This window comes from Episyrphus balteatus, chromosome 3, assembly GCF_945859705.1.
Source record: "Episyrphus balteatus chromosome 3, idEpiBalt1.1, whole genome shotgun sequence".
NCBI classification, from domain to species: Eukaryota; Metazoa; Arthropoda; class Insecta; order Diptera; family Syrphidae; genus Episyrphus; species Episyrphus balteatus.
The window spans coordinates 71,275,682-71,296,421 of record NC_079136.1 but is presented as its reverse complement, the minus strand read 5'-3'; the positions used below and the strand labels follow the sequence as shown (position 1 = coordinate 71,296,421).

General features: G+C 29.2%; 1 protein-coding gene across 2 annotated transcripts; it reads right to left on the bottom strand.

Annotated features, from left to right (window-relative positions):
* Positions 1–1,170: 1,170 nt before the first annotated feature.
* Positions 1,171–20,389, bottom strand: LOC129916198 (carbonic anhydrase 2). Of its 2 annotated transcripts, XM_055996030.1 has the most exons (7): positions 20,288–20,306; positions 19,845–20,229; positions 5,805–5,873; positions 2,392–2,550; positions 2,208–2,325; positions 1,803–2,145; positions 1,171–1,744 (listed from the first exon to the last, which is right to left on the bottom strand). In XM_055996030.1, exons 2-7 carry the CDS (start codon positions 19,876–19,878, stop codon positions 1,547–1,549), a joined length of 921 nt encoding a protein of 306 aa, XP_055852005.1. In that variant the 5' UTR covers positions 19,879–20,229; positions 20,288–20,306; the 3' UTR covers positions 1,171–1,546. The 2 variants fall into 2 exon arrangements, with proteins under 2 accessions (XP_055852005.1, XP_055852004.1); XM_055996029.1 differs by having other exon boundaries at positions 19,845–20,389.
* Between the last annotated feature and the right edge of the window lie 351 nt (positions 20,390–20,740).

The window sequence follows — 20,740 nt, the reverse complement described above, 5'->3', positions numbered from 1 at the left end:
AAAACCAATATTCATAAACAAAACTTCTTTTTAGCTGAAAATACGAAGAAGGGACTGATTTTAAAGGATTCTGCCATCCTCTTTTGAGGAAGCTTGCTTCTGGCAAATGTACCCCATGGGGTGCATTTGCCAGAGCAAAACCTACCCAAAAACGAATGGCAAATGCACCCCACAAGCTAATCTTTCAAAAATTTACTTATAACTTTTTTATAAGTTAAACAGTAAAAAAATCGCTTCTACACAGCATAGTACACATAATTTTGAAAAGATATTTGTATCAAAAAGTAATTTAACACGACAAATACTTACAATTTATGACGGTTATGTACCTTCATATTTTGGTTCTCAACATTAAAAAACTAACACAAGCGTCTAATTTATTTCGTGTCCAGCCAAAAGCTGTCAAACTTTGTGCAAAGTTTTCAATCATAAATGTGCAACACAAAATGATTTTTCTGTATTTAATATTCTGTTGGTTTGGAAAAAAACCTGGACTGGCAAAGGTACCCCACTGGCAAATGCTCCCCCTTCTACCCTATGCACTAAAATATGTTTCGAATTATATGGCTCGTAATCGTTATGTCGTAGCTTCGTTTGAATCATAAACCATACAAAATATATACCATACACCTAGGCAATGTATCAAAAGAATTCTAGAAGCCAAAAAGTATGCAGCTAAAAAATTAAACTTGAAACTCAATTTTTTTCTTTAGAATATACTATTTGCAAACGAATTTTTAGCCGTTATTAACGACACCTGCCATAATATGTAACTGTCTTTTGTTTCACAATTTCTCTTAAACGTCTAAGCGGATTTCAAGGAACATTTCTTATACATGCGTTTATGTATTAAAAAAATTAAATGTTCAAGATTTTCAAAAAATATATTTTTTAAATAAAAAAAAAAAATAAAATTTATTACTTTGAAAAATCAATTTTTTTACCACTGGTAAATGAGTGGTTCGAGTTAGAGTGAAATTCGGCTTAAACGAATTAATTTAATCTTTTTGCTACAAACATTTGCATTAAATATGGTGAAAAAGTTCGAGTTGGAAGGAAATTTTTTATTTTTTGTATTTATTATTGATCAGCTTCACAAAAAAAATTATTTTTTCTTGTTTTTTTTTCTCCATTTTACAACAAAAAAAAAAAAACAAAGAATAAAATATATTCGATACACAAAAAGACTTTATTAAAAACTTTATAAATAAAAATTGACTAGGAAATTTGGAACAACAATATGTTATATCAATAAACAATTACATTTATAATAGGATAACTATTTTAAAATACAACAAGAGACACTATACACTTTTTAAAAAAAGACAATACAAAAATGTTTAACATTTACAACTGAAATTTTTTCAGAATATCATGTACTAACTTCTACGATGACAATGTTTTTATAAAATGGCATTTGTTTATAAAAAACAAAAAAACAGGAACGATCCATATGGCTTTAAAATATGTGTGAAAGGATAATATAACAATAGTTTTACAAATATTTGACGAGGTATTAAGAGTTCTTAATACAAAGAGTAACATTTTACTGAAGCACTTTGCTTATGTACAAAACAACTATAGATCCAATCAAGCTGAATGTCGAAGCTCTTAGAGAAGCTGGAGCATCTGAAGACTCTTGGTGAACGACAAGAACTGGGCGATTATTCTTCTTTTGTACATCACGATAGTTATCGGTCAATTTTTTGCCTCCATACGTCTCAATTCCTTTGAATTCATTAACCTTCACAAAGAGAAAATTAGTGATCACAAGCAAAATAGAATATTTCAAAAATACAAACCTGATCTAATGTAACTGGGAATGTGTCAAGAAGTACAATCCATGTAACAGCTTCAGCACACGAAGGCGTTGTAAGAGAGCCTGGATAACTCAAATAACCACCAGAAAGTTTTGGGAAAAATTCTCTTAAATTAAGCTTCTGTTCGATCTTAACTGGTTTACCAATTTCATCGGCAGAATTGATAAATTCAATATTTTCAATAATTTTTCCAATGCCCTTATTAGCTTCATTGGAAGCATGGAACAAAACTCCGACTACAGCAATTCCGTTTTTGTGACTAGCGGCTTCTGTGATGTTAGCATAACGAGTATTACGATGAACAATATGAGCTTCCATTGGATATCTAAATATGTTTAAATTAATCAGCTGGGTACTTTTAATTTAACAGTTTTAACTTTTTTTTACCTTATTTTATCAATAGTATGTTCAGACCACCAATGGAGATGAACTTCTTCGACAATGAATTTGTCAGTCAATGGTCCGCCAGTCAATGTCATTTGAACATTGAAATTTGACAATTTTACTAGAATAATTAAAATGATCATATTATTAAACTGGCAAGAAAAATTGATTCGTTGTAAATTATTACCTGTGTGACCATTATTGAGTAATGATGGTGAAGTTAAAGTTTTATCGTAGTTGTGGAATTCAAAGTCTGGAAAGTTGCCCTTTAGTGCTCCAGAAAGACTCAGGTCAATTGGACTTTGTCGATTACCAGTATCGCATAATCCACCCCATTGTGGAAATACTAAAATTAAAAATATAAATTTAGTGTTAAAGTCAATCAACTCTACATAAAGCGCAATTATGATTGTATGAGAAAAAGTAACTTAAACGCTAAAAAAGAACAAAAAAAAAATGGCACACAAACTAAGGGATGCCTGGAGATGACCCAAAAAAAGGCTCCAGAAACTCGACGTGAACTCTATCGGCAATTAAGAGAAACATGCAGTTTTTTTTAGTTTTTCACGTTGAAAACTGTTTCTCGGATAAAAAAATTTTGTTGCATATAAATGAAGCTGATTAAATTTTATAAAAAATAGACGTCATGCATTTTTTTCGTATCTCTTACTGTTTATAAAAAACTCTAGTGGTGAAAAAGAGAAACATGCAGTTTTTTTTATTTTTTCACGTTTATCTCGAAAACTTTTTGTCGAATGAAAAAATTGTCCAAACGATCTTTTCATGAGATTAATAAGTTTGTTTCTATCTCACAATTGTAGCTTCGATTTTTGTATGATGAGAAAGAATCCAAAATTCACTTATAATGGGGGTTCACCAAGCACCTGTTGAAAAAAATTCTCTCAAATTTTTGATTTTTTTGTAGAAACCATAAAATTCAACAAATTTTCAAGATAATTTTCAAGGTTCTACTGTTGCGAATAACTTTGATTATGTACAACACTGGTCAAAATGGACACTCAAAACCAATATTTTTTTTCTAACGCATTTTGACATTTATAAAAAATATAATGGGTTCGTTTTCGAGATTTTCGCTTTAATTCCAAGTATGCTTAATATTCGGGCTCTATCTTGATTATCTTGAGTAATAAATGTCCAATCTTAACAGAAGAGTCAGCATCTGAATAACAAATGAATAAATACTCTGGGGCAAAAGTTTTTAGCCGAATGAATCAAAGCATTTTAATGAATTCCACGATCTTGAATCAAGTTGCTGACATTTTTAAGATTTTTTTCTATAAATTTGGTAAATTTAAATGCACAAAATAAAGAAGAACATAAAATTCTTAAATGATATTGATCTACAAGAAGCATGCAATCAAATAACAAAAAAATCAAAATACAAAAAAAAAATTCAATGTCCCGCTTTCGAAAATATTTTTATAAAAACCTTAAAATCATCTTTTTCAAAATTCTAATTTTGATTTATATTAAAATTACAGAAATGCATATGTAAATGAAAATTCGTTGAAGTTGAATCACTCAGTTCTGAAATGGTAACGAAGTTACGAATAACAGAGTTACGCCCGACAGAGTTACGGCCGTCAAAGTTACGCGAAACCGAAGTTACGAAAAACTAGAGTTACGAATTCTAAAGTTATGTTAAGCTATGACATGTGATTTTTGGGTTGGCAACAATTGCGAGGAAATGCAAACAAGAGATTAACATTTTTCTCATTGGTCAGAACTAAATGAGTTAAGCGAAAATGGGTGTTATTTAATTTTGATTGGATAGGTATATATATACATATATGGTTTTGTTTTTGTTCTGACCAATGAGAAAAATGTTAATCTCTTGTTTGTATTTCCATAATTCCATATCGTTCCTCGCAATTGTTGCCAACCCAAAAATCACATGTCATAGCTTAACATAACTTTAGAATTCGTAACTCTAGTTTTTCGTAACTTCGGTTTCGCGTAACTTTGACGCTCGTTACTCTGTCGCCCGTAACTCTGGTATTCGTAACTTCGTCGGTTTCCCGTAAACTAATATATGAATGTGGCTAAAATTCGATGAACAAACGATAGATAATGATAGAAAATTACTTATTTAAAATTTTCAAAATCGGCTTGCTTTTAAAGTTAAAAAAAAAAAACTAGAAAAGTAAAAAAAAAAGAGTGGAAATTGTTTATCATTACAAAAAAGGTCACATCCATTGGTTTTTAAGAAAAGTATTTTGCTATAGCCTCAGACCATACATATACATACAAAATTTAAAATTTTGACGGTTCAAATGATTTTGAAGAAGTTTTTGTTTGTCAAAAATTTCCTTAGATATTGGGCAGGTTAATAAACGTTAAGGACTGAATATCAAGGTAATTTCTCGGTTTCTGGTTGGTCAACTGTCAGAAAAAATCCTTTCAGTTTATGTGATTTTATTGGAAAGCTAGGAAAGAAAATTTTCCATTAAAATTTAGAAAAGTTTTTTTTGTCAACATGACAGCTGAAACGATAACAGAATTAAATCTATTTGTGTGAAAAACGAGTAAAAAGTGCATTATCGGTTATAATTAATATTATTTATTTATTAAGGTAAAGTGAAAATTATTGTCTGTCCCATTTGACAATAACACCATATCTAAACTAATTTAGTCAATTCACTCAAATTTCCGTTCAGAAAATCACGTTGCCTTAATATCTAGTCAATAATATTTCCTGAACGTCTCCATTTTAAAATTGTTTTAATTAATTGGACTCTTACTTTTATTTATTCAATATTCAGCTGCTGTTTTTTTGGTCCAAATTGGTCATTTAGTATTAAAAAAATTGAAAAAAACTTTGTCTCGGAAACCACTCATGTAACAAAATTAGATATTCATTTTAAGGAAGAAAAGAGATTATTGAGAACTAAATCTTGTTTCCATATTACGCATCCACAAACACATAAAATTTCATTTCGAGAAGGTTGTTTTCACTTATCACATATCTGAACTACGCGATACCATCCGCTGCAATTATTGCTACACAAACTGCTATAGCCACTGACAAAGTAGACCAAGAGCTTAACTAATAGTTCTAAGTAGCAACTTAAATTCTCTTGACTACTACAAATTATTAGGTATGTTAGTAGGTGTCATATGTTCGGGCTTTGGGACTGCGACTATAGAATAATGCCGCACATCGGTCACATTATTCAAGTAGGTAATTTATCAATTCATCTAATCTGTGTTTTGTGTTTGATAGCACAGTTATATTATTCAATCGTTGATTAAAGTCCAGATTCCAGAGATTTGCAAAGATTTGCATGGCAAACAATATAGCTACTCGTAGACAAGGCGAGGCGAGCCTTTTATCCCAGTGTATAGCAAGGTTTAATGTATTCATATACGAACGGACCGTTGATTTTGGTTCCGAGTAAGAGTGATGTTTATAGAACATGGGAGTGTTCCTTGAACTAGATTAGAGATGTTAGATTAAAGTACTACCCGTCGTATATTATTGTGTGTATTAAATCACAGTAAAAAAAGTTTAAATTGAAAAGAATGTAGATTCATACAAATGATTTTTTTTTTATTTGTAGGTAGGTAGAAACTATTTACCATTTGTTGCATTGCGGTCAGGATAGCTCCAGTGATCTGATCCAACGACAGATTGGAAAAGCAGGATGACTGTAAAATAATAATAGAAAAAAAGTATTTTTTTATTTTATGATTTTAATTAAAAAAAAAAATGAATAAAGTTAAATGTCGTTATCATTTCTAGATTTTAACTTTTTAACTATTTGTAAATAAATATTTCTAATATAATCAGTTAAAATAGTACAAGAACCTAAAAACTTTTTTCTCTGAATTAAACAAAATGTGCTATTGAGATTTCATACCCCCATAGGAGTCATGGTTGCCATGTGTAACTAAGTAATTTTTTTTTGTATATTTTATGTATAGTAATGTACAAGTTAAGCATTCGTAAAAATATAATTGAGATATTAATCAAGCATGACATTAAGATGATAGAGAATGCAAAAAAGTTCGTCTGTCCGTCAGTCTGTCTATCAGCCTGTCAGGATGTCTGTCAGTCTGTATAAGGGGCTACAGCCTAAAAGGCTCAGCCAATCTACTTCAAACTTGGCATGTGGCGATTTTTGGAATAATTTTTTTTGGCAGTTAAAAACGGTACCTATTATATACCAATTTTGAAAAAAATTAATTTACTCAAAAACGGCTACGATTTTGATCAAAACATTGAAGTATTAGTTATTAGACAAGGTTTTTTTTCAAAAATTGTTATTACCTAATGGTGCCTCCAATACAATTTTTTTTTCTAAAATCTGATATTCTACCAAACGATATGCTTAATTTACACAAATTTTTGGATTGAAAAAAAAAACTTTTTTTTAGAAATCGAATTTTCGAAAACGGGACATAGATTTTTTTGAAATTTTGGTTTTAAGTGTTGATGAATAATTTTCTACAAATTGGCATACCAACTTTATTTTATTTTTTTTTTCTGTTGCCTACATTACATTACCTATAAAAAAAAATAATTAAAAAAAAAAAACCGCTGCGAAGATAAAGAAGTTTTAAAAGTACTTTGAATTCAAAGAGCGAGTACATGCGACCCAGTCGTGCATTTTATTTTTTTTAGCGTGGCAGTTGGCACTCGATCAGGAATGATTGATGTATGATGGGAAAATAGTGGGTGGCAACCACGCTTTGCTGATTTAGTCTTAATGTTGGTTACAGAAAAATGTTCACATTTAAATTAGTATAACTAAGTATAAATAATACTTTTTTTATAATTAAGAGAAAAAAAAAAAACAAATTAAGCCTATTTTTTGACCCCTTACTTTTTTAATTTTAAATGTTCAGAGGTTTTTTTGTGTACAGAACGTTTTCTTTGAACATTTCATTACAATGTATTAATTCAAGTAGATACAAACAATAAAGTTAAATAAATCGGTTTCATCAGTCATAATTTTTGTAGGATAGGGAAGAAATGAAGTGGATACTCAACTACTCACTAGAAAGAGTCACAAGTCAGTAGGTACAGAAAAATGTTATCAAATGATATAATATCATTATGAATTTTGTAAGTATCCCTACTAGTCGGAGAGGCGACCGTCGAGTTACTTAGCTCATAAGGTTAGAGGTTAAAATTGGTGTCAAATGAAAGATAAATTGATACTGAAAATAAAAAAATAGGGTTGCCACTTCTAAAATGGGAACTTCCATGTGGCAACCCTATTTGAAAGGAAAAATTGTCACATAACTAATACATTCATATCTTTGTTATTTGGCCAGATAAAAGTTTTTTTTTAAATGCCAAACGAAAGTCAAAATATTAAAAAAAAATAATAAAATAATATAAAGAACGTAACCCTACAAATGTGGCAACCCCATTCAAATGAATACAACACTGACAAAAATCTTCTTTGCAGAAAACAGTATAACTTTTTATGCACTAGAAAGCTAAACTATACGCCATATTTTAGATAATACTCCCTTCTATCTAAAAAATGTCGGGTGCCACCTCGCAAATGCAGACAAGTACTCGGCAACCCTACTCAAATGCTAAAAAACGCAAAAATCACTTGTTTTTTGGCCAAAGTGTATAATATTTGACCGAGTTAAAGGCTGTAAAATACATCATGTTTAGCTAAGACTCTCTTCTATCTAAAAAATGTCGGGTGCCACCCCGCAAATGTAGACAAGTACTCGGCAACCCTACTCAAATGCTAAAAAACCCAAAAATCACTTGTTTTTTGGCCAAAGTGTATAATATTGGCTAGAGTTAAAGGCTATAAAATACATCCTGTATAGCTTAGACTCTCTTCTATCTAAAAAATGTCGGGTGCCACCCCGCAAATGTAGACAAGTACTCGGCAACCCTACTCAAATGCTAAAAAACCCAAAAATCACTTGTTTTTTGGGCAAAGTGTATAATATTTGATCGAGTTAAAGGCTGTAAAATACATTATGTTTAGCTTAGACTCTCTTCTATCTAAAAAATGTCGGGTGCCATCCCGCAAATGTAGACAAGTACTCGGCAACCCTACTCAAATGCTAAAAAACCCAAAAATCACTTGTTTTTTGGGCAAAGTGTATAATATTTGATCGAGTTAAAGACTATAAAATACATCATGTTTAGCTAAGACTCCCTTCTATCTAAAAAATGTCGGGTGCCACCTCGCAAATGCAGACAAGTACTCGGCAACCCTACTCAAATGCTAAAAAACCCAAAAATCACTTGTTTTTTGGGCAAAGTGTATAATATTTGATCGAGTTAAAGGCTGTAAAATACATTATGTTTAGCTTAGACTCTCTTCTATCTAAAAAATGTCGGGTGCCACCCCACAAATGCAGACAAGTACACTTTGCCCAAAAAACAAGTGATTTTTGGGTTTTTTAGCATTTGAGTAGGGTTGCCGAGTACTTGTCTGCATTTGCGAGGTGGCACCCGACATTTTTTAGATAGAAGGGAGTCTTAGCTAAACATGATGTATTTTATAGTCTTTAACTCGATCAAATATTATACACTTTGCCCAAAAAACAAGTGATTTTTGGGTTTTTTAGCATTTGAGTAGGGTTGCCGAGTACTTGTCTACATTTGCGGGATGGCACCCGACATTTTTTAGATAGAAGAGAGTCTAAGCTAAACATAATGTATTTTACAGCCTTTAACTCGATCAAATATTATACACTTTGGCCAAAAAACAAGTGATTTTTGGGTTTTTTAGCATTTGAGTAGGGTTGCCGAGTACTTGTCTACATTTGCGGGGTGGCACCCGACATTTTTTAGATAGAAGAGAGTCTAAGCTAAACATAATGTATTTTACAGCCTTTAACTCGATCAAATATTATACACTTTGGCCAAAAAACAAGTGATTTTTGCGTTTTTTAGCATTTGAGTAGGGTTGCCGAGTACTTGTCTGCATTTGCGAGGTGGCACCCGACAGTTTTTAGATAGAAGAGAGTCTAAGCTATACAGGATGTATTTTATAGCCTTTAACTCGATCAAATATTATACACTTTGGCCAAAAAACAAGTGGTTTCTGCGTTTTTTAGCATTTGAGTAGGGTTGCCGAGTACTTGTCTACATTTGCGGGCTGGCACCCGACATTTTTTAGATAGAAGAGAGTCTAAGCTATACAGGATGTATTTTATAGCCTTTAACTCGATCAAATATTATACACTTTGCCCAAAAAACAAGTGATTTTTGGGTTTTTTAGCATTTGAGTAGGGTTGCCGAGTACTTGTCTACATTTGCGGGGTGGCACCCGACATTTTTTAGATAGAAGAGAGTCTAAGCTAAACATAATGTATTTTACAGCCTTTAACTCGATCAAATATTATACACTTTGGCCAAAAAACAAGTGATTTTTGCGTTTTTTAGCATTTGAGTAGGGTTGCCGAGTACTTGTCTGCATTTGCGAGGTGGCACCCGACATTTTTTAAATAGAAGGGAGTATTATCTAAAATATAGTGTTTAGTTTAGCTTTCTAGTGCATAAAAAGTTATACTGTTTTGTTCAAAGAAGATTTTTGTCAGTGTTGTTTTCATTTGGATGGGGTTGCCACATTTGTAGGGTCACGTCCTTTATATTATTTTATTATTTTTTTTTTATTATTTTGGCTTTCGTTTGGCTTTTCAAATTTTTTTTTATCTGGCCAAACAACAAAGATATGAATGTATTAGTTATGTGACAATTTTTCCTTTCAAATAGGGTTGCCACATGGAAGTTCCCATTTTAGAAGTGGCAACCCTATTTTTTTATTTTCAGTATCAATTTATCTTTCATTTGACACTAATTTTAACCTCTAACCTTATAAGCTAAGTAACTCGACGGTCGCCGCTTGGACTATACATCATTGTAAATATTTAACTAGAATATCTATTAGAAAGTGAAATTTGTAATTCCCATAGCTTTGATGAGACTATTAACGAGTACTAACAAACGTTATTACTAAATAAAATATTGAAATAGTGAATGAATGGGATCGTAAACAAAACTTTTGTAACTTTTATAATAATTACAAAATTAAATTATAATTTAATTTTTTAATTATGAATTTCAAGAAGGAATGCAAAGAATTCAAAAAACTTAAAAAGATTCACGAGTGCAAATGCAAGGACAAGAAGGAAGCATTCTCAAATGATTGCTACCATTGAATGCGTTTAAAAAATGCACAAAATATTTGCACTGTGTAGACTCTGTAATGTGAGACAGCATCATATCAGTTTAGCAACAAAAATGAAGGAACCAATTTTATTACAAATAGTATGATAAAATCATACTGATACCAACTCAGGTTAACGATGATCAATCATAAAACAATAAAACAAAACAAAAAATCAAGACATTAGCCACCATAATCAATCACAGTCAGCGCAGCCAGAGCGCCACGCGTCTCAATTCTACAATTCAGCAAATTAATAAATTAACCAACTGATTCGTTTAAACGGCTGAGTGGTGACAATCTGACAAATGCACTCATCGTCTTTCTTGTCAAAATCTGCATGTATATAATCAATTACTTTTCTTAATTTTTTTTTTTTTGTCGTCTAAACCATTTATGATGAAATGAAATTGTTATTAACCATTACAACTTGATTAGTTGGATATCAATCTAATAACAACAAATAAGTATATTTACACAAAAAAAAATCTTGAGAAAAGTGCTCATGAGTCTCAATTGAAAATTAAATAAACATCCCAGAAAATAAACATTCAAATTGAGATATATTTTTAGATTTTGTTTTTAGATCAATTCTTGTTAGGATAATGCATTTTTATTAAAAATAAAGACACAGTGGGACTTTAAACGTTGATTTCCAAATATAAAGAAAAAAGTGTTTTAAAATTTAATTTACTCCATTAATCTTCTAAAACTTGTCGGTTGTTTAGTGTTGAATAAAGTGAAGAATAAAATGTGGCCGAGTAACCGGAATACAAGAAAATATGAAAAAAGAGGCTTATTTGTTTTTCGGACAGATCTTTTCTCATTCTTAAGAAAGGAACATAGCGGGTCAAAGTTCTGACTAGAAAATTTTGCTTTTTTTCTATTCTGTCTTTTTTTTATTAACAATTCCGATTTTCAAAATCTTAACACATTTCGAACAAAAAATTCTAATAATTCTGGTTTTTGTTCACAGCATATTCGCTTACTTAGCAAAAATACACCTCAGTAAAGTAATTCAACTTTAGTAGGGATTTTAGTATTTTCCTAACACTTTCTTGTTTAATTGTCATTTTCCAAATGCATAGGTTGACTTTCTTGCAACTCACATAGTTTTCGAAAATATTTAACATTAAAAAGCTTTTCTGAATATTTTTAAATTTATTATTTTATCAACAAAAAAAGAATATTTTAAAAATTGACAAAGTCAGAACATTTTAGTACAAAAGTACTAACAAAATATTTTGTTATTCTGTAATATTCTTGCTTGAATGTGACATAATAATTTTACAAAATTTAAAAAAAAAAATCGAAACTTGTTTTTTTAACTAAACTTCAAAGTTCTGCAAATGAAACTATCAAAAATATCCAAAATTTCATAAATGACAAAAGAAAGAAAAACATTAAATAAAATTTAGTTAAAACTATTTAATTTATTTATTTATATTCTTTACCATTTTCAACCTCAAAGTATAAAAAAAATAATAAATAATTATGCGATACAGCTGTTTTGAGGGCGAATAAAATGTTGTGAGATTATTCAAGTTTATTGTGATTTATTTTCTTTGTTTACATATTTTTTCTGCCTACAACATAATTAGAAACGTTCAAGTTCATGTTCACTCCGTTTGTTTATGTTCTGAATTTCTGACGTTTAGTGACAATTTTAGCTTTGGAGCTATTTTAAGAATTTTAATTTATGTATCTACGAAAAAAAAAGAAGAAAATGATTGACAAAACAAGCGGCATTGCACTACAAATTGCGAAAAACCGGTGTCGGCATTTTCATTCCACCTCTTGACTCAATATAGACTTCTTGAGTATTTTTTTTTTTTGTTTTTTATTTTTTTTCTTAACGTCAAGTATTTTAAATGATTCCGCCGGATATTCTACTTGCATTTTGAAAGTACAAGGTGGGCGGTTTTATATTTCATGTATTCACAAGGGCGATTTATAGTTTCAGGAAGCTAAACATACCTACTACTTAATTGTCAAATTGTTTTTTTCTTACAATCTATTACAATTAGAGTTATACTTGCAAAATTCTTGGTTTTAAATAGGATGCTTTCCACTAATCAAGCTCCAAAGATAAGATACAGTTGAATACTAAAAAGCTTGGATACTTCTTTCTTAAAAATAGAACAAAAAATATTTTTTTTCTTTGGTTAAAATAATTTTTTTTTCGCTGCCGGTTCTTTGATCTGGCAAATATTTTTTTTAATCTTTCATTTTTAAATTAAACTTCCCAAATGAGTTGGCGTTAGAGAAAACATAAATTTTATCAAAATATATTAAAAAAAAAAATTAAATAATAAGAATTTTTTTGAATTCATAAGCTTCCGTTTTTTTTTTCAAGAAAAAAATTGAGAAATTTTTGCTGTTTTCGATAAAAAAATATTTTCGTTATTATCGGACTAATTAAATACCAAAATAAATAAATGCCAAAATTATAACCCTGTGCCTTATCAATTTATGCATACAAAAAAAAGTTGATTGTTTTACATTTTTTCTCTTTGATAAATCATTCAATTTTAATTTTCTGCAAGATGATAAAAACATAAATCCTTATGAATTTGGAAAGACATAGTGAATTGGGTTCAAAATTAACCAAGAACTGGTTCACCTTCGCAATTGGTCAATTTTTAAAAGACACGTTCTTTACCATTCACTACAAAGAAACTAGTGGTATACATCAACTCACAAAAAAAAAATAAAATTAATTTTATCTTGGAAACTATGAGCAAATATTTATTTTAAAAAACGACTTGATTGATTTGTTTCACAAAAAAAAAATGTTTTAAGAAAGCATCTTGCTAATTTCATCTGGAAAGTTCTTTTGGAATAAATAAATATTTCCAGTCAACGTTAATGTTTCTGTTCATTTTTATTTACGACTTGCCAAAGTTTAAAAAAAAAATAAAATTAATGTTTTTTCCACTCGAAATTAATTTGCAAAAAAAAAATCTGAAGAAAAAATTCTCCAAATGTGTTTTTTAGCACATTACTAAAAATGATAGCGAATACAAGAAAAATGTTTTTGCTAAAAATAAACGGACAGAAGGCATAAAAAACGTTAAGAACTTGTTTTTGTATGTGTCTTTGGAAAAGAAAATGCTTTTTATTTTTCAAACCTGAAGATGCCTTTTTTTTATTCAAACTTTAAAAAAAAGCACTTTCAAATTATTGCTAAAAGATTATTTGGAATGTTTAAAACGAAAACATTTTAATTCTTGCCAATGTTAAAAAATACAAAAGAATTAAAATAGATTTGAAGGAGAACATTTTTACTATCTATAAGATGCTAGCAGCGGCATAAGACATTCAAATTGGACTCACATAATGTTGATTTATTTCGTTGTCTATATTTTATATCACTTCAATTACAAAAAATAATTATATGATAATGTGAGACTGGGTAAAAAATAGATGGATATACAAAAAATTCATAAAATTTGTAAAACAAGTTTTTCGAAACCAATTTTTGATCGATAACAACTTAAAAAATGGTATACAGATTTTATTTATTATTTATTTATTATTAGGTACTATGTAAGGGATAAGGTCAGAAAACGTAGTTTTGTGCAATATGAAATTGAAGTATCAAAATTTTTTGCAAATATTATTATTTCGAAAAAGTAGTGTAGTAGATACAAAACATCATCAGTAAAGTCTTTCATAAAATAAATTTCTGTTGACCTAAAATGACCGTAAAAATGAACTTGTACCATGGAAAAATTTTAGTTTATATTAAAAACATAGTTTAAGTTGATACTGAAGATATAAAAACAGGGTTTTTAAAATGGGGACTTCTAGTTGGCAACCTTATAAGAAAAAAATGTCGTTTACTTTTTTTTGTCATATTTTTATAGTTTGGTCACAAAATAAAATTTACCATTTTTCATGAAAAAAAAAACAGTACAAAAATTCTTTTTTGAACAAAAAAGTATAGTTTTATATTCTCTAAAAAATTAAATTGAACACCAAACTTTACCTGACACTCTTCTATATGAAAAATCAAACGATGATTGTTGTTTTGTATCCATTTCTCGAGATGGACAAACGATTGTCATTTTTATATAAAAAAAAATAATAGTATTTTGTTGATTAAAAAAATTAAAGTTGCTATAATTTTGTTTTTTATATTCCCTTAACGGAGTGGTACGGACAAACGAACATTATTTATTAAAAAAAATTATAATTTTTGGGGATTCTTTAGGATTTGGTTTTTTTGAGTGCAAAATTTTTATATCTTCTAAATGGAGGGGGACAAATGATGAATTTTACGATTGTAATTGGTTTTATACGCCTATCTCTTAATTTGAGCGCTCAATATGATTTTCAGACTTTCTACATTTTTTGAATGGTGACAAACAAAATGTTTGGGTGGACAAACGAATTAGACTAGTTTGTTCTAAAAATTCTTAGTTCGCAGTTCTAATTTTGGGCTTTAAACAAAAGCCTTTCCTTTAATTTTTCCCACGAATCTTACTTCACCATAATCTCAAAAACAATTATATTTTTCAGATTTTATTTTCATTTGGTTACTGTTTTGCGGGCTTTTGAAAAAAAAATCTTTTTACGAAAAATACACTTTGCTAAACATTTCGCATTATTAATTTATTTTACTGAAATTTAATAGATTATAAGACAAAACAATTTAAATGATAAATATTATCACTATGCAAAATGATAAAAAGTTAAATAACTTTATGCGAATATATCAGAATCACAGATAAAAAATTTTGGCAAAGTTATCTATAAGTTATATTGAAATAAAAACTTGACAAGCATAAGTTTACTTAGTTAATTTATGTAAAGCAATCAAATTTTATTGTAAGTGATGACAATCGGAGTGATAAATTTTTGTTTATATTTTATTGAGGAAAAATCGCGAATAATTTGGATTATTTTTTATTTTTTTTCCCAATAGGCTTAGATAGGTACCTACTTATTGACAAAATATGAAAATAGATAATTAAACTATTTGCTTACTTGTAATCTAATAAATCTATTATATACGGAAGCACGCTTCAACAAAAATAGACAATCAAGTAGATAACTATTATAAATCAGAACTGAGATAGTAAATTTATAAACAAAAAAAAAACTCAATATCTATAATTGTATGATGGATTTGCAAACTTTGTTTTTGTATATGTTTATGTCTGAAGTGAGACAAAAAAAAATTTATTTTTATCAGACATGCATTAAGTTTTCAAGTAGCTAGCTATGGTCGTGTGCATTTGATAATTTTATTTGAATGATTTTGATTTATTAGACAGTAACAATGTTTGATTATTTTTTTAATAGGACTTAAATAAACGCTTAGATAACTTTTGAGTTAAAATAGTTTAAAATTGGATACAAGAAAGAAAAGTTGATTTAGGTAAATAATGCGTTAGTGACAAAATAAAATTGACAAAATTCTTCAACCATACGAATAAAGAATTAATCGAAATATGTTACAAATCACTTTAAACATGAATTATACCTTTCAGGTCGGTGTGAGGTATGAGTAACTTTTTTTATTTAACAAAAATACCTAAAGATTAAAATAATTTCTTTTGAACAAGTTATACAACTGTTTTAATATTTCATATCACTCATCGAAAACATGAATTAACCATACAAGTATACATATTTGCATATTCATTCATCAGACAAGCTTATTTAATTGACCTGGGCTATCCAAGAATATGCTCGCTTGGGAATTTTCAACTTGTAACTTTAATTTTAATTCTAATGAATTAACATGTGCTTTATTGGAGACTAAGGCACAGACATAGTGACGACATAGTCTAGTCATAGTCGTGTGCAGAATTTTATCAGAAAATCTGATAAATCTTAAAATTAAAACATTTATTACTACTTGATGATTAAGTGAATATATTTACTAATTGATTGAGCGTAAATACTTTAGTTAAAAACCCTGCAGATATGAATGATTAGTAATTGAATAATTTTTTCCCTAGCTCATGACTCAAATTGCGTGGTTTGGGATTTGTTTTTCAATATAAAAATCAGCATTTGGTAGGATTTCCCTAGAAATATTTCCTTTATTATTGATATTTTTTCATATTTTATGCTAATATTTCTCTTAACAATAGATGATATGATATTTTTTGCATACGAAACATAAAACATATCAACTGCTTTTGTAAAACCGTTTCAATTTTGAATCTTATATTTTATAGTCGTACATTTTGACACCTTTGAAGGAAAAAAATTGTATCTTCTATAGTTACTCGTGTGATATACATTCTCGTAAGTATGTCTACAAACAAGAAATATAGAGTGAATTACTAAATTACCCCTAGCAATAGCGCCGCCGCCCGGCACTATATAATTCAAGCTATTCAAACACTATACACTACAATTTAAGTACTCAATCAGTTTTAATTTAATTAATCAATCAATTTGAAAAACCAAATCATAAAGCAATTTAGTGGAGGGAAAGATATAATTTTCGCGTAATTTGTTATGCTATTTAATCTGAATTACAGACAATTAGAAAAACAATTTCTCAAAAGAGAGTGAAAAGGCGCCACTTCAATTCATTTATCATTTATATATTAAGTGATATTTTGATAGAAACAAGATGTTGAATCAAATATACAAAACAACACTAGTAGTCGAGTCAAATTAAACATAAAATTTGTAAAATCTCGGAATCCAGGAATCTCGGAATTCCTTACAGTCCTAGAGAACATCCCTACAAAGTTTGAGCAAAATCTAAAATGATACAGCAATTCCGATTGAACGCTACGGAATGACAGTAACGGTCAGTAAAAATTGTTGTAATCGAGAGCGGTGAAATTTTTTTTTTTAACTTTCTTATTTGACCTTTTAGTAATGCAGCCCTATACTCGTTTTTCAGATGCATCGACTTTCCCTGGATTCCGAGGTATAAAGCTAATTTGACTCCACTACCTATAGCGAAATTTTCAAAAGTTTCGATTTAGTGAAAAATTAGTTTAAGAGGTTTACTTAAAAAAAGAAATTAATACGATAAGAACTTTTTATTGTTGTTCTGAACAAAGAACAAAAATTAGAAAATGGATTTAAAAGAACTAAGCTCTGACAGCTGACAGCTATCTTACACTTGATGTCACATTTATTTAGGAAGGAACTAATATGTCATTTCAAACTTGGATTTGGCGGGCACTCTCCAAAGAGGTTTTGAATTTTTTTTATGACCAAATACATATAACAATAGTTACCCCTCATCCAATTTTGTAAATTCGGCTAATTTTTGACAATTATGCCGTCGATTCTTTTGTCAGAAAAATAATCCAAAAACTTTTATTTAAAATAAAGCTGTTACAAAGATTTAATTTCCAAATTTAAAATTTTGCGAAGCAAAACGAAAAATATTCACACCAACCAAAATTCGGTTTTCAAAGGAATAAATACCATCTGTATCAAATTGAGCTCCAAAACAAGTATGCAATTTTGTTTTATTAAGATGCATTTTTAGAAAAAAAAAAATTTTAAATCGTTAGATTCGTTTTTTTTACCTACTAATTTTTTATAAGTATTTTTTTTTTTTGGAAAAAAAGTTTAAAATAAAAATGGTTTGCCATGGTATGTAGGAATCACTAATGTTGATTAGAGCAAAAATTTGGATTTTTCAAGAAAAAATTTTCAATTTTTTTAGTCCAAAAATTTTTGTTTTTTTTTTCAAAATTTTATTTCTGATTTATATTAAGATTATATTAATCCTTTCGTTGAAATTGAATTAGTTGTTTGGCTAAAAATAAGATTTGAGAAAACAGTTCTATGGAAGGTACCGTCAATACCAAATGACAATCGAGAAAAAAAATGTTCATAAAAAAATAGACCTTGCCTTAAAACTAACATTTGAATTTAAAAAAAATAGCTGGAGTCGTTTTCAAGAAAATTAAACTTTTCCGAAATTTGAATACGGTAGGTACATACCGTTATTTCTGGAGAAATGATTCCAAAAACCCCTCTGGAGAGTCTCCAAAAAATGTTACATATCAAGTTTGATGTCAATCGGTCCATCCGCTTAGGCTGACAGACCCACTTTTTTGCAATCTCTATCATAGTAAATTTATGTCAAATTATTGTTACCTAAACATTTTTTTTGTACTTATGAATAGGCATAGGTCCTACATTATATCGCAAGTAAAATATAAGAAAATAATCAAGTTTCAAGTCTCTTAATTTTTACACTTATCTTCAAGACAACTGAAGAAACCGAAGTTTCTTATATTGGAATGGCAACGAAGCTATTCATTCCAAAAATTTGAAACTTATTTTCAACCTTATGGAAGTCGCTTTTTTTTAAAAAAAAGCCTTCGGGGGCGTTCAATTCCCAATTTTTTTAAAATAAGAACTTTTTGAGGTTCATACATCTCTTTATTTTTAACACGGATGGAGTTATTTTAAAATATTGAAAAAAAATCATCGATCTCGACTAAATTCACGAAATTTGAACAGCAATATCTTAAAAACGATAAGTCCTATAGAGATGATTTAAGAATAGTTTTTGAATTTTTTCTAGCTTTTGCCCATAAAAGACTATTTTCGCCAAAAAATATGTACTTAAGCGTTTAAATTCAAAATGACTGAAAAAGTCTGGTATTTTTTGATATTTTTTGCACTTTTGCTAATGTTCCGTTTGACACTCGTGTCTGAAAATTTCCTTGAACCATTACTGGAATCTTTCTACTAGAGGAGCTATTTTTTTAATGACTATCAAGAAAAATTCATCAGTAGATAGAAGACAATTTCCAAAAAAAACACTCAAATTTTTGTATCGAAAGCGTAAAAACGGATTTTGAGAAAATTTCAATTGTTCGAAAATTATTAGGTATATGTAGAAAGTATCCGATCCAATCGAGATATAAAAAAAAACTATAACTTTAAAAATACCAATCCTTTAGGGCAAGAAGTATAAAAGGATTTTGAAATTCGGATTTTTTGGCGCAAGAATCGGAAGTCGAACTGAATTTTGAATGTAAAATTTTGACAGCTCCCATTACTGAATGCCAAAATAAAGTCCTGCAGGACTCTGTAGAACTCTTTACTCATTGAGCTAAAGAAATTTTCTTGTTTCATTTAAGATATTTAAAGTGGAATTGCTTCTTTTGTCAAACTTAACATTTTTTGGGATGTTGAACACAAATCTGAATTTGTCCATTGTGCGAAAAAATGCATTTTTTGGCTATAACAATTTTTTTAAATATAAAATATTTGCAAGTAGTTCTTCATGTTCACAATAAGCCTCTCGTTTTTTCATAAGTTCCAAAAATCTTGTATAATTTCACTTCTAAACTTATTTTTTAAAATTTTAATTCTTCAAATGAATTTAAAAAATTCAATTTTATTAAAATATCACTAAATTAAATGATATTGCCCTTCCTTAAAAAAAACACAACATAATTCTTCATTTAACTGATTTAACTGTAAAATAAGGATACAATAATCAACCACTTACCGGCAAAAGAAGTCAACAAATTTCCATTAACCATTTTGATAAAACAATATTTTATTTTAATAAATAAATCTCAATTTCACTTTAAGGACACTCAATTCAATTCAAAAGAACTTTTAAAATATTTAAGGATATCACAGAATTCCTTTAAACAATTTATCCGTTTACCACTCACTTCACTGGTGTGATGAACTTGAACTCTTTTTCATGAATTTAAACTTGAAACTAAAAGTGAGTATTTCCGCGCGTTTGATTATCTACCCTCTGGTCGGCTGCAAAACCATAATAATATACAATATCTACATCTATACACCCTTTCACTATCACACCCTCGAACAAAATATCACACTTTGGCGTGGATTGCAGAAAGTATAGAGGTGTTGAAGAGCTGGAAGAGGTCTGTGTTTTTTCAAAACTTGTATAGAACTTTTACTATATCCACTTACATACTAGCTATGATTTAATCGGAGGTAGATAGAGATAATAAATGATGAGTCCGAGTCCGAAACGGTCAAAATCTAAACGCTTACTGTAGACTAGATTAGAAAAGTACCAGAAAGAATGGCACTAGTAGAATGTTTCTTCTTATTTTTTTTTATTTATTCACGTAATCAAAATTATTGTGAGCGACGAGACGACGGAAAATTGCAATATTCAGCGTGGACCTCCCTTGTGGTGGGCGACTACGACAACGACGACAACGTCCGACATTCAACCGACCCGACCACCAAATAGACCACCATCGCCACTATCGGTAGCTATGCTTTTTTTTCAACAAAAAAAAAATATATATCTCATCGTCATCATCGGTCACCACCTATGAATAATGTTAGATACATGTGGTCATAGTAAAAGTACTTCTACAGTTAAGTTTTCTATCTCATCAAAATAGCAAAAGA

What these genes read in the sequence shown, in the direction of transcription:
- LOC129916198 (XM_055996029.1), bottom strand. Translation starts at nt 19,878, where the DNA reads ATGGTTAATGGAAATTTGTTGACTTCTTTTGCCG. An exon ending in TGACCGCAATGCAACAAATG is followed by an intron (nt 2,551 to 5,804) that starts GTAAATAGTTTC and finishes TTTTAATTTTAG; the next exon opens with TATTTCCACAATGGGGTGGA. An exon ending in CATACTATTGATAAAATAAG is followed by an intron (nt 2,146 to 2,207) that starts GTAAAAAAAAGT and finishes AAACATATTTAG; the next exon opens with ATATCCAATGGAAGCTCATA.